The sequence below is a fragment of the Lagenorhynchus albirostris genome, chromosome 17 (genome assembly GCF_949774975.1).
Source record: "Lagenorhynchus albirostris chromosome 17, mLagAlb1.1, whole genome shotgun sequence".
In the NCBI taxonomy this organism is placed as follows: domain Eukaryota; kingdom Metazoa; phylum Chordata; class Mammalia; order Artiodactyla; family Delphinidae; genus Lagenorhynchus; species Lagenorhynchus albirostris.
Genome location: NC_083111.1, coordinates 46,928,274 through 46,941,054, shown reverse-complemented (window position 1 = coordinate 46,941,054; position 12,781 = coordinate 46,928,274). Strand labels below are relative to the sequence as shown.

At 40.8% G+C, this 12,781-nt stretch overlaps 1 protein-coding gene across 3 annotated transcripts; it reads left to right on the top strand.

Annotated features, from left to right (window-relative positions):
- Positions 1-4,341: 4,341 nt before the first annotated feature.
- Positions 4,342-11,053, top strand: ZNF706 (zinc finger protein 706). 3 transcript variants are annotated; one of them, XM_060128041.1, is made up of 4 exons: positions 4,342-4,412; positions 7,753-7,889; positions 10,027-10,134; positions 10,942-11,053. In XM_060128041.1, exons 2-3 carry the CDS (start codon positions 7,755-7,757, stop codon positions 10,120-10,122), a joined length of 231 nt encoding a protein of 76 aa, XP_059984024.1. In that variant the 5' UTR covers positions 4,342-4,412; positions 7,753-7,754; the 3' UTR covers positions 10,123-10,134; positions 10,942-11,053. The 3 variants fall into 3 exon arrangements, with proteins under 3 accessions (XP_059984024.1, XP_059984022.1, XP_059984023.1); XM_060128039.1 differs by lacking the exon at positions 4,342-4,412 and adding an exon at positions 4,424-4,635; XM_060128040.1 differs by lacking the exon at positions 4,342-4,412 and adding an exon at positions 4,743-5,011.
- The last annotated feature ends 1,728 nt before the right edge of the window (positions 11,054-12,781 follow it).

The following is a 12,781-nucleotide window of genomic DNA, read 5'->3' as shown; positions in this document are numbered from 1 at the left end:
TCCAACTTTGTTCCTCTTTTCAACATTGTTTTGGCTCTTCTGGTGTGAGGAAGAACGCTCCTGTGTGTGTCTCCTCTACTCTCAATACCTACTTCACTACACTACTTCACTGCTGATACCAGATATGTAGGCTGTCCAAACATCAAGAAATTTTGCAACACCAGGTAGGTGTCCTACAATGTAACTCAACTCTGCCACTATCTACCTACAGATAGCACCCTATCCCACAGGTTAAGGATTTAGTCTTACAAGGTTTTAGTCTTACAAGACTGCCCTCACTTCCACTTCAGATGCCTATTGCATGTCCAGGTTGTTACCTGCACTTCTGACTGATGGGCTATAAATCAGAGGTTCCCACAGTCTACTCTGTAGCTTTGATTTAATTTGCTAGAGCAGCTCACAGAATTCAAAGAAACATTTACTTATGTTTAAACTGTTATTATAAAAGATGTTATATAGGACAGAGGGTGAGGTCTAGAAGGGCTCTAGACACAGGAACCTCTGTCCCCATGGAACTGGGATGTGCTACCCTCCCAGCATGTGAAGGCCCCATTCACCAACCGGCAGGATCATCAAATCTTGTTCAAGAGATTTCATAGAGCTTGATCTCCAGCCCTCTCCCCTTTACCTTCCCTGAGGTCAGTGTGTGGGGATGAAAGTTCTAATCATTTAATAACTGGGTTTTTCTGGTGACCAGCCCCATGCTGAGGCCATCTATGGCCCCCAACCTAAATCACCTTATTAGCATAAATTCAGGTATGCTCAAAAGGAGCTTCTTATAAATTACAAAAAACACTCCTATCATTCAAACATTCTGGGGGTTTTAGAAACTTTTTAGGAATGGGACAGGAACAAAGACCAAATACATTTCTTACTATACCACATCTGGGGTCCTTAGAACTTCCAGATGAACTTCAGAATAACCTTGGTGATTTATGCAAAGACATCAGTTGAGATTTTGATAGGGAAGTGTGTTGAATCTGCAGAGCATTTGGGGGACTATTGCCACCTTTATAATAAGTTTTTTGATCCGTGAACACGGAATGCCTTTCCATTTATTTATGTCTTCTTTAATATCTTTCAACAATGTTTTTTAGTGTTCGGAATGTAGGTTTTGCACTTCTTTTGGTAAGTTTACTTCTAAGTATTTTGTTCTTCCTGATGCTATTCTAATACATCACATTATTTTTAAACCTACTTTAACATCTCTGAAATTGTGATGTCTTACAATCAAGAGTATTTTAGTATAATGCCTTCAACTGGAAGCAATTTTTTTATCTTGGTGGACATAAATGTGACTTACAATCAATAGCTTCTTAGATTCAATACCATATAGCACCAAATGTGAAATGTCTGTGAAACGTTGAAGTGGAAATGAAAAATAAGCATTTGGGTATATTAATTTGGAATCAGAAGAGAGGTCTGAACTGGCGATAGAAATGTGGGGTCATATGAAGTTCATTATTTAAAGCCACAACTTTTCCCTTTGGGCTAAGCGGGTAGAGAAGACAAGAGAATCCACTTCGCAGCCCTGAGAAATCTCAACAAGTAGAAGTTGAGCAGAGGAAGAAGAGCCAGCAAAGGTAACATTTCTGTTTTGAGTCTATCATTGTGATTATTGCTGTTGTTATTATTTGTCACTAGATGCAAGGACCTATGGGGCAGGAAATCGCCTCCTTTGCCTCCTTTGTTCTCCAATGAACCCTTGAGCTGAGCACTGCACTACGTTTTTTTTTTTTTTTCCCCACACTGCGTGGCTTGTGGAATCTTAGTGCCCCGACCAAGGACTGAACCCAGGCTGGGCCCTCGGCAGTGAAAGCACCTAAACACTGGACCACCAGGGAATTCCCAGCACTTCACTACATTTAGATATTAACCTACATGCCACAGATAAATCCATGTTTATCTGAGAAAGAATATATTGACTAACCACCAGCTCTTTCACCCCTGAAAATCTGACATGAATACAAATAAATAAATAAGTCTTTCAGGTCTTCGGAGCAGCATTATAATCTGATTGTGATTGGGATAGAAAATAGGCACAGGCTTACTGCATATTAACCTAGAGTAACTGTCTCAGGCAGAAGAGGAAAAACAGTCAGTAGAAGTACTGTAGCATTCACGATTAAAAACATAACTATGTATAAAAATTTTTCCAAGGAGTTCATATCCCATTCGCTGTCACATTTCTATAACATAAGTAGGACACCAGCTGGTAGTTATGCGAATTCATCTGCCTTTCATTTACTGTTTGTCACTTCACAGGTGTTGAATCTTATTCATTCCTTCTTTCATTTTTTTCCCTTTGTATTTTAAATGCCCTAACCATCATATAAAGTTACCATAATACCATATCCTCTATTGTGGTTCTCTACCAGGGGAGATTTTGACCCAAGAGGACATTGGGCAATGTCTGGAGACATTTTCAGTTGTCACAACCGGAGATGAAGTGCTACTGACATCAAGAGGGTAGAAGGACAGGGATGTTGCTAAACATCTTACAGTCCCTAGGACAGCCCCCATAACAAAGAATTATCCAGCCCAAAACGTGATTAGTACCAAGGTTCAGAAATTTTACCAATGGGGATAAGTTTATATGTACATGAAATTTTTAGGGGCAAAGTCCATAGCATTTACCAATTTCTTGAAAGTGGTATAACTCAAAAATTTAAGAAACACTGGTTTTAATGAATATTTCATCTAGGCCTTGGTAACAAGTGACATATTAACCCTACTTCACAACAGAAATCACCTTTCTAGTTAAAAAGACTTATCTTTGCCAATCAGATTTCCCTACCCCTTTCTGTTGTCCAATCTCATTCATGGCTAGACAAACACAGATTTCCTGTCTTTAGGTTTTCCAAGTACCACAACCACCTCCTATTAGCCAGGTTAATATAGTTATTATGGTTATGGTGACTACTAATAATTAAGCTATGGTTTCATGAGATGTCACTATAAGTCCTGCTTTCTTTTCAATCCCTGCCATGTTTCAATTCCTGCTTTCTTTTCAAGTCCTGCTTTCTTTGCAATTCCTACCATGTTTCATATGCTGCTAAGCACTGGGCATATAGTGGTGAAAATGAGCTTACAATTGAATACTGGAGAGATATTAATAAAATTTGAACATGTAACTTAAAACTGCAATACGGAAGGGAGGGCGTGAAAAGTGAAGGCGAGAGGAACTGAAATGAGGTTGAAAAGGAAGGACTGAACAACCACATCGTTGTCGTATGCCACCCAAATGCAATAAGCAGTTAACCCCTTCCTGGCTATTTTAAACAATTTGGCGATACACATATACCAGTCCAGAAAACTTGCGATGTACCTACGTTCAACTAACATTTCCTGGGGCACTGACAGGCAAATTTAGGAGAGTGGAGGCTATGGGTCAAGGTGGGACAGTCAAATGCAAGACCCTCCTTTGTTGTTTTATCTGTAGTTCTAATTACAAACCAATGTGTGCTGGGGGGCGGGGGGGGGAAGGTTAAGAAAAAGCCAACGTCTAAACATGCTGCCCTTTCCAGATAAACATTTAATAATCGTTACAATCGCCATCACTCTTGATTCTGATATTGGAAATTAGCTGTCGTGGCCTATAAATCAAGACCCAAAACCCCACAACTTAACCATTTCCCTAAGTACTAACAACTCAGTATATTGTTGAGTAGTCAGCCTGAAACGGTCAGGGGGGCCTAGCCGGCAATTTTCAGTGAGACAGTCAGGCGTGAATCTTGAACTCACTGAAACCCCCAGAATGGTCAAATAACTGAGGTTTCCATGGGAACGAGGTAAAAGGTAGGTGGTGAGAGAACAAAGGCCGCGCGTCCCAGTTCAGGGCCTCCCGGCCCGCCGGCCGCACTGGGGGCGGAAGCGGCGGTGTGCCAGAGTGGCGGGCTCCGGGGTCGGTGACCCACACCGCCGCGGCGCTGGCGCCCCTCTCCGGGATCCTCCCCAGGCCGGGGCACAGGAGGACGCCGCCGAGACTGGAAGCTCGTGAGAGGGGACGCAGGGGTCGAAGCCTGGCCGCCGCCCCAGTGAGTGAGCAAGCGACTTGTGAATCACACTGCGAGCCGTCACCCGCCAGGACCGAGATCACGCGGCTCCTAGGGCCGGCTGAAGCCGCCCAGATGGAGCACGCAAGAGAACGGGGAGGCGGTGCGCCGGGGACAGAGCGCGACGTCCCCTGCTGTTCCAGTCTCTGAGGGGCCACCGTCCCCGCCAGGCCCCGCCCCCTCTCGCTTATGTAATAGGGGCGCGCTGCCATTGGCCCGCGCGACCGGAAGAGGCGCAGGCGCGCGAGCGGGTGGGGGCGGAGGGAGGCCGCGGCAGGAAGGCCGGTGGGCGGGGGCTGCGCTGAGCAGGCTACGCTGGGGCGACTGGGAGAGCTGTGCGGCGTGCGCGAGCACGAGGTGTAGTGGCCTCCCCCTAGGCTGAGGCGGCGGCGGGCGCGCGCGGCGGCGGGTGCGAGGCGCGGGCTGTTGTGCTCCCGGCTCTCCCCTTTCCCCTCCTTGGCGGGTGGAGGAGGCCGAAGCGGTACTGGGCGCGCTGCGCTCCCCTTCCTCTCCCTCCGGCCACCTCCCCCGGCCCTCTCGCGCTGCGCGGTTTCTCCGACGCAAGACTGTCCCGGCCCGGGTGAGCGGCTGTGGGGCGGTGCTGACGCCGCAGGACTCCTGGGAGCCGGGTGGGGGCCCTGCCGGCGGGGTCGGCGGGGACCGTGGGGGGTCATCGCGGGTCGCGAGGGGCCGCCGGCCTGCCCCGCCTCCCTGGGGGCGGCCGAGCCCGTCCGGTCCCGGCGCGGGCCGCGGAAGGACGGGAAGCTCGGGCGTCTGCCAGGCCCTGCAGGTGGCCGGGTCGCAGGCCGGCCGCGGCGGCGGAGCGGTAACCCGCCGGCGACAGCAGCTGGTCGGTTTCTCGAGGCTGGGGCTCCCTGTGGCCGAAGGGGCCGGGTTTCGGGCAGCCGAGGCCTCCAGGAGGCGCGTCTCGGGCCGGGGTCCGTGAGGAGTGGCGGGTAGGTAGGGGTTGTGTGGCTCTGGGTGGCAGAAGAGAGGAGGGAGCTCTCCCAGGCGGGAGAGGCCGGTTTGGGAAGGAAGGCGCGCTGGGCTACAGCTGGGCTCAGCGAAGTGCTGGGTGAAATAGACCTCACTGCTGGTGCTTTCATCCTCTCTCCTCTGCAAAAGGGATGTATTTAAAAGGCTAGGGTCAGGATGTTGGTCACTGCTTGGGCCTCTTCGTTTTAGATGCTTGTGGAGAATGATCCTACTTCTTGGATCCAAAATCTATTTCTCTCTTACTCGTTTGTTTTGGTTTTAAGAGGATCTTTGGGACAGTGCTTACTTGTTGCCTCCTGTAAGAGCTCCTCATTTTGGAAGAACTCCTTATTCCCTCTACTGCTTCCCTCTTTGGAGCCCCCTCAGAAGACCATACAAAATAAGAGTTATATTAAAAGCCAGCTTTTAGGTACTTATAAAGGACTTCTTGCTCCTCCGTTTGTTGCATTTAGTCAAGGAGAAGTTATGCTTGGTTACGCTTAGATCTTGTAGAAAACTCAGCTGGCTTGAGAGTAAGTCCTAAGTCGAGCTGTCCAAAAGCAGGTGGTTTGGTCGTTGCATTTCTGCTTTCAGAAAGGAAATCAGTGCAGCGTGTTGCTAGAACTTAGGGGCCTACCTCAGGCGTTTAGGCTGATTCAGTTTCCCTTACCTGGTGTTTTCTGTTTTAAAAATAAGAACAAGCAACCACAGTCTTCTATTTATTAAAACTTCTATGGCTTTTTGTTACTTTTGTTAGATGACAATGAAAATGGGTTAAATGTATTGTTAATGTTATATTTGAGGAGAAATGGTAACTGAAAAAGTTAAAAATAATGTGTATCTAATGGCATTGCTTTCTACAGATCACTGCATGAAAATGTTATCAAAATAGCTAATAACTTCTAGATATCAAAGAAACATCTAGAATTAGTAGCTTACCATTTTATAAGTTTTTTTTCCAATGTAAAACAATTAAGAGGTTACCCACACAGTGTATTAACATACGTAGCATAGCATACATCGTGTGGAAGGGTTCAGATCTATGAGAGAACTGAAGTATTCTAACATAAGGTATTGATACTAAGGCACTGAGACATTAAGAATGCTATAAACATTAGGATGCATAAAGATTGAATACCTATCATCCAAATAATACAAAAGTATCCAAATCTGTTTCCGTGGAATTGGTTTGTAAGCGTGCCATAAATAGACTTTAAAAAAAATCATTTCAGCTTGGAATTAATAAGAATTTGGTTTTTAAAAAATAACAAATGATAGTCTTCAAGGGCTAAGACGTCTGGTAATATTTACCTTTATTTGGTGAGAATGGGGTTCTTATATTAGGCTAGCATACTAAACATTTTTGTAATTTGTTAAAATATTCAGCCAGCTTCCTAGAAAAGGATTGATCCTTCTTTATATTTTGACTTCTGGTTCAGTGTTTAATGCTAGTGGGAACTCGTCCAATTGATGTGTTTATTTTTTCAGTTTCCCTTTTTCTTTTTGGGAGAAGCTCAGGTGTTTTAATGAAATGCTTTGACCTCATACCTGTTAACTAGTTAAGGTTCCAGTCAGAAAAAGCTAGCACTGTTTTCTGGTGAAGTTATAGATGCTTTGTGTGTTCATGTCCTGCAATGACTTAAAAGTTTAAAATTTAATTGCAGTGCTAGTCAAAACTATCCATAGAAATTCTCCTTAGATCCTATTTTAAAGTATTTAAAAAGCAGCTGAGACTCATTATAGACCTTTTATGAACAGATTTAACTTGTGTTGTCTTAAAGGAGTCTTTAATTTTAATGAAAAAATAAAAGTAGTTCTTTTCCCTTAATTTTTAACCCATGTTCATTTCAGATAATCAGTAGTAAAAAGTGGTATCTTTCATTTTTGTAAAGGTACCCTTAATCTTATTTAATAATTTGTCCAGCAATCCTATGAATACCATTTTTTTTTTTAAGAAGGAATAGCACAGTAGTTTCATGAAACCTGAGCATTTAAGAGAACGGTTTCCATTGCTCATATGAGCTCCTTTAGAGACATTAGATGACAGCTTTTATTTCTCTTAAAGTTGTAAGAATCTCAGGTCACACAGTGAATAGTGGAAGGGGAGAGTACCTTTGCAAAATGATCAGACAAATGATTGAGGAAGGGGCTAAACTGTTTCTGGTAAACTTTTGAAGATTACATATAAGAAAGTGTACAATTCTTAGGTGTATAGCTCAGTGAATTTTTACAAGTGAATCAACCTGTATAACCATTACCTAAATCAAGACACAGAACATTATCAGTACCCCAAAAATCCCCCTCATGCCCTTTCTTCCCAGCGTTACTTCATGGATTAGTTTTGCCTGTTTTGAACTTTATACAACAATATGTTCTTTGTATCTGGCTTCTTTCCTTAATGCTGAGATATAACCATGTTGTTTAATAATAGTTTCTTCTCTTTGAGTGCTGCATAGTATTCCATTGTAGAAATCTGCTACAAGTTATGTATCCATCTTACTATTAGTAGGCATTTGGATTGTTTCCAGTTTTAGAAACAGTGTACCTGCACTTCTGTTGAATATATACCAAGAGTGGAATTGTGAGATTATAGAGTAGACGACTAGTTTTCTACAGTGGTTATATCAATTTATCCTCTAGTAGCATTGTATATGAGAGTTTGTAACTCTGAGAGTGTTATCATACTTAGATTTCACTTTAATGCCTCAACTTCTGTTTTTAGATATGGCTCGTGGACAGCAGAAGATTCAGTCTCAGCAGAAAAATGCCAAAAAGCAAGCTGGACAAAAGAAGAAACAAGGACATGACCAAAAGGCTGCTGCCAAAGCTGCCTTAATATATACCTGCACTGTCTGTAGGGTAAGGGGAATTGAAAGACATAGCTTTCTCGTGGACAGTTCTTTCATTAGAGATTGGTTTGTATAGGTTAAAATTTTGCAAACATGCCGAGATAAGTGCTTTACTTGAAATAGGAGATTTGAGAACTGGTTGTGTTAGGAACCCGTCTTCATTTATCTGTTCAACAATTTTATATATATACGTATATATACATATATACACACACACACATATATGCTTTTTGTTGTTGTTGTTCACGCCGTGCAGCATGCAGGGTCTTAGTTCCCTGACCAGGGATTGAACCTGTGCCCCCTGCAGTGGAAGTGTGGAGTCCTAACCATTGGACCGCCAGAGGAGTCCCAACAATTACATGTTTTGGATAGCTCCTTTGGCCAAGCACAGTTCTCTTGGTGTTAGTGAAAAGGAGTGAACAAAGCAAAATCCGTTTCCTCATGGAGAATAAAGATGTCTTCTTAAGGGCAACACTATGAACTTTAAAAAAGGTCAGATTTACATTCTTAATTTAGAGCTATGTAATATACCTCTGGTTATATTAATTGGTTTTTTTTTTCTTCGCTACATTCATAGTTATGATGTCTGCAAAACTAAATAGAGTATATTCACATTGAGAGCTTTTACTAGAATTAATGTGTTTTATTAGATTTGAAGAATAATCATAACAGCTGCTATTGAGTGCTGCCCAGGTGCCAGACACTGATCGAAGTGTTTTACATGCATGAGCCCATTAATTCACATAACAACCCTATGGCATAAAGTACTTTTATTCTCATTTTACGGGAGAGTAAATTGAGTCATGGGGACTGAATAACTTGTGCAGGGTCACCCAGCTAGTATGCAGAAGAGCTAGGATCTAAACCCAGGAGGTCCAGCTCCAGAGCCCACCTTTTAGACCACTATACCACACTGCCTTAAAGAAGTTTTTCTTAAATTCCAAGCCAGGGTCTCTTTTTTGCCTGTTTGTTCAAGCTCACTACCCTTGAAGTTAGTGAATAAAAGTGCCAAAGGAAAAGTGCATGGTGAGGTTGATCCAGTTACAAGAAACTTTTTTTGTTCCCCCCAAAGCCCTATGCCTAGGTAGAATTCGTAGTAGGGATGGGAAGGGATCTTGATAAGACTTGATTCCTGGACTAAAGTTTATCATTTATTGAAGTCATTACTGATGAAATAGAAGTTCCTAACTACATAAAAGTTCTCATTAATCTAAGAGAGGAAATCTATTACGTTAAATAACCTGTTCATAGTGAGCTTTGATATACTCAAAATAATAAAATTGAGCAGCTTCAGATTCTGTTTGGAAAGAGGCAAGGTAAAAGTAAATTTCGCTAAATTACTAATGAAGAAATACCTTGACCTAAAAGTATTAGAGTAGCTCATATACTTAAAAACTCAAAACAACAAAAAATGTTTATTTCATGTTTTGTCTAATGTAATGTGCTAAAGAATAATTGAAGGTCCTTGCCTAGGTAAGTCAGTATCGTGTAGTATTTGAGATCTGAAGTACCTAGTACTAGGTTAACCATAGGTATTGGACAAATTAATCTCTAGGTTTTAGTTTCCTTAGCACATAAAATGAGGATAGTAGGACCTGATTTAAGATTACTGGAAGGGGGCTTCCCTGGTGGCGCAGTGGTTGAGAGTCCGCCTGCCAATTCAGGGGACACAGGTTTGTGCCCCGGTCCAGGAAGATCCCACATGCCGTGGAGCGGCTGGGCCCATGAGCCATGGCCGCTGAGCCTGCGCGTCCAGAGCCTGTGCTCTGCAACGGGAGAGGCCACAACGGTGAGAGGCCCGTGTACCACAAAAAAAAAAAAAAAAAAAAAAGATCACTGGAAGGTTCTATGAGAATTTTGGTAACATGCTTAACATAATGTGTTTGGTAAATGTTACCTATTGTTTACTGTTAGTCAGATAAGAATACTTCATTCTGTGTGACCCTTTATATGTGAAATGTGGGAATATGCTAGGAATTTCTTTGTTACGGGGTCCTTTTTCATATGCCAGCCATTAAGTTATAGGAATTTAAAAGTGTTTTGCAATAGTTGTCAACCGTGAGTAGTCTCAGGACTTTAAAAGTTAGCACATTTTTATTTCATGAATCAGGTCTAACTCTTCTTTTTTGCACAATTTTTTAAATTAGACACAAATGCCAGACCCTAAGACCTTCAAGCAGCACTTTGAGAGCAAGCATCCTAAGACTCCACTTCCTCCAGAATTAGCTGATGTTCAGGCATAAAGTTGTTTACAGGTAATTGACCTTTTCTTCTTTTCGTTCGTTAATGGCAGGGCTGTATACGAGAGCAGAATTATCTTCTGTAATTGTAAAATTGATTTCTGTCTTCTAGCTGAGACTTCATTACTGAAGTTAATGTTTAACTTTACAATTGTTAAAAGTCCATTTTCCCAGACCATATCCTTTCAGTGCCTTTGAAACATCCACGTTTTTAACCACTGTAGGCAAAAATGGCATGAGGTGATGCTGGCCCACTCTGGTCCAAGAATGGAAGAAAGTTTTCAGTTTAAAGAAAATAACTATTATAAAGGTATTTGAGGGTCTTGCTCCCAGAAAGGATGCAGACCAAAGTTTATGAGTGCTTTTTTGAGGTATTTTACTTAGAATGCTTAGTAGAGCTTCTGAGTACATTAAAATGTAAGGCAAAATGTAGGCATTCACTGTATAAACTAGGTAGTTGCTTGAAAATAATCAGTTTATACTTTGTGTGGTTGGATTTTTTTTCCTAAATGGTGGTGATGGTATATGCATGAGTATTATTTTTAAAGTAAATCATCAAAGATCTGTTTATAAAAATTTAGCTGACAGATCTATCAGACTAACTTCGTAGCTTAGGCATGTTGTGCTTTTTTTTTTTGAATTTTATTTATTTTTTTATACAGCAGGTTCTTATTAGTTATCTGTTTTGTACATGTTAGTGTATATATGTCAATTCCAATCTCCCAATTCATCCTGTGCTTTTTTTTAAAGACATTTGAAATGCATATAAATCACATTTGTGTAATGCTTACGTTCACCGAAAATCTTGCTTATGTTTTGTAGGTGAATTCGTGACACCTTTGACTCTTCTCCTGTCTCAGACCTTAGGTAACAAACCTGCAGCTGCTTTTCTAACAAACTGTTGATCAGCAAAAATAAAGGGGCTACAGAAACATTCATTTTTATGCTGTTCCCTTTTGGGCTTCATGCAAAGACAATTCTGTGTAAATGTACAGTTGACTCTGATTTGGAAATCTGAAAATCAGTCCATCCTTGTTATAAAAAATTTTTTTACAATTGTAATTATATTGATGTTCATATTGTATAAAATAACTCATTTAATAAAGTAGTACTTTGATTTTACAACATCACAGGATAAATGGTTCTAGATATTCTGTTCTAACTTTCTACATTATTTGCCTTATAAAAATCTAATGAATTCATCAGCTAGAATTGTAAGCGCAATTCTTATCTCCCTTTCTAAGTTCAGGGGCATGTTCATAGTTAAACTAGAGCAGACTCATTCATGAAATATGTGCACACGATTTTATTGGCAGCTGCTGGCCTAGGTGAAGAATGACTTACCTGCTGCCTTAGTATATTGCAATCATGTGTCATTTTCCCCTCTGATTGTTTCTTGTGATTGAGGTTGGAATATTTAAACTTGCTGTGTGACCTGGCTATACCTGCCAGCCAGGTCTAGCTTGTAGATAGCTGATAAATTCCTTAAAGTGGTTGGATTGTCAGTCAGCCCATCTGAAAAATTAGGTTCTGAAGTATATGCCACAATGAAGTAATTAGCCTACTGTTCAATACAAAATATGATGGAACATATGTGAACTGGTAAAGATCTATCTTTTATAAATTATACTTGACTCTTTGAAAATGGTTCAAGTTCTTTCATTTGAAATTGAAATATAATTTTCAAAGGAGTTTTTGGAAGTTAATAACAATTTGGCCAATTTATGAATGGATTTTGCATTAACAGAAAGATTGGAATGGCTTGTGACTGGGTTAATTCCCAGAACCTTCTCCTTCCTTTCCTTTTTAAGTGAGTAGTTGATTTTTACTTCGTTCTGGTTCCTAAAATCAAAGGCTGTGTACAGTATGACTTCCGTTTGAACTAGAAAAATATTAAAATAGGCCAATATCCACATTTTTTTTGCTCTAAGGATGGGGAAGTGGGTTGGTTCCAATGAATGAGGTAAATGCTACCCAGTTAAAACAGACTAATTTGGGTTTCTTCTAATTTGCTTTTGCCAACTATTAATACAAGTGAAACCGCTGTAACTCAGTTTAAATTTTAAAGTTCATAGACTAGGAAGAACACTCAAATATTTACTGGTAATTGCTTAGAGCCGCAAATCTGATCCTGTGGATTACAAAGTGCATTCCCTTTTTCTGCTGTAACTCATCACTGCATTTGTTTTGTAACTGTACATATTCTGCCCGCCTTGTTTGTCTTCACTGTAAGTTTAAAATAAGATATTTCCAAGGAAAAGCTTCAGTGGTGATAGTTCCTTAGTAACTCCTGTTATACTCTTACTTTAAAAATAATCATTTTTTTCATGTATTTGATTTCCTCAGTTTCAGATTTATTATTTGTTAATTCCCAATATGTTGGTTACCAGAACATTAGAGTTGGCCTAATTGCTTATAGTGGTTATTAACAGAAGTTCTGGTTAAATTACAATTTAAAAGTTTTTAAAAGTGCTTTGAGCATATGTATGTTTATGTTAGTAACAAATCATTTAAAAACCTTTTACAAGTTTTGGATTAATTTTTGTTTTATTTGTTTTACTGACTAATTCAGAATAAAAGCTTTATGTTCTTATATTTAACCCTTTTTTTATAAGCAGCTGAGGACAGCATATTTAACTTTAGATCTCAGTGATAGGGAGAT

Bases quoted from the DNA above. Each gene is read 5' to 3' on its own strand.
- ZNF706 (XM_060128041.1), top strand. From the start codon at position 7,755: ATGGCTCGTGGACAGCAGAAGATTCAGTCTCAGCAGAAAAATGCCAAA. The intron at 7,890-10,026 runs GTAAGGGGAATT...TTTTTAAATTAG, and splicing joins ATACCTGCACTGTCTGTAGG to ACACAAATGCCAGACCCTAA.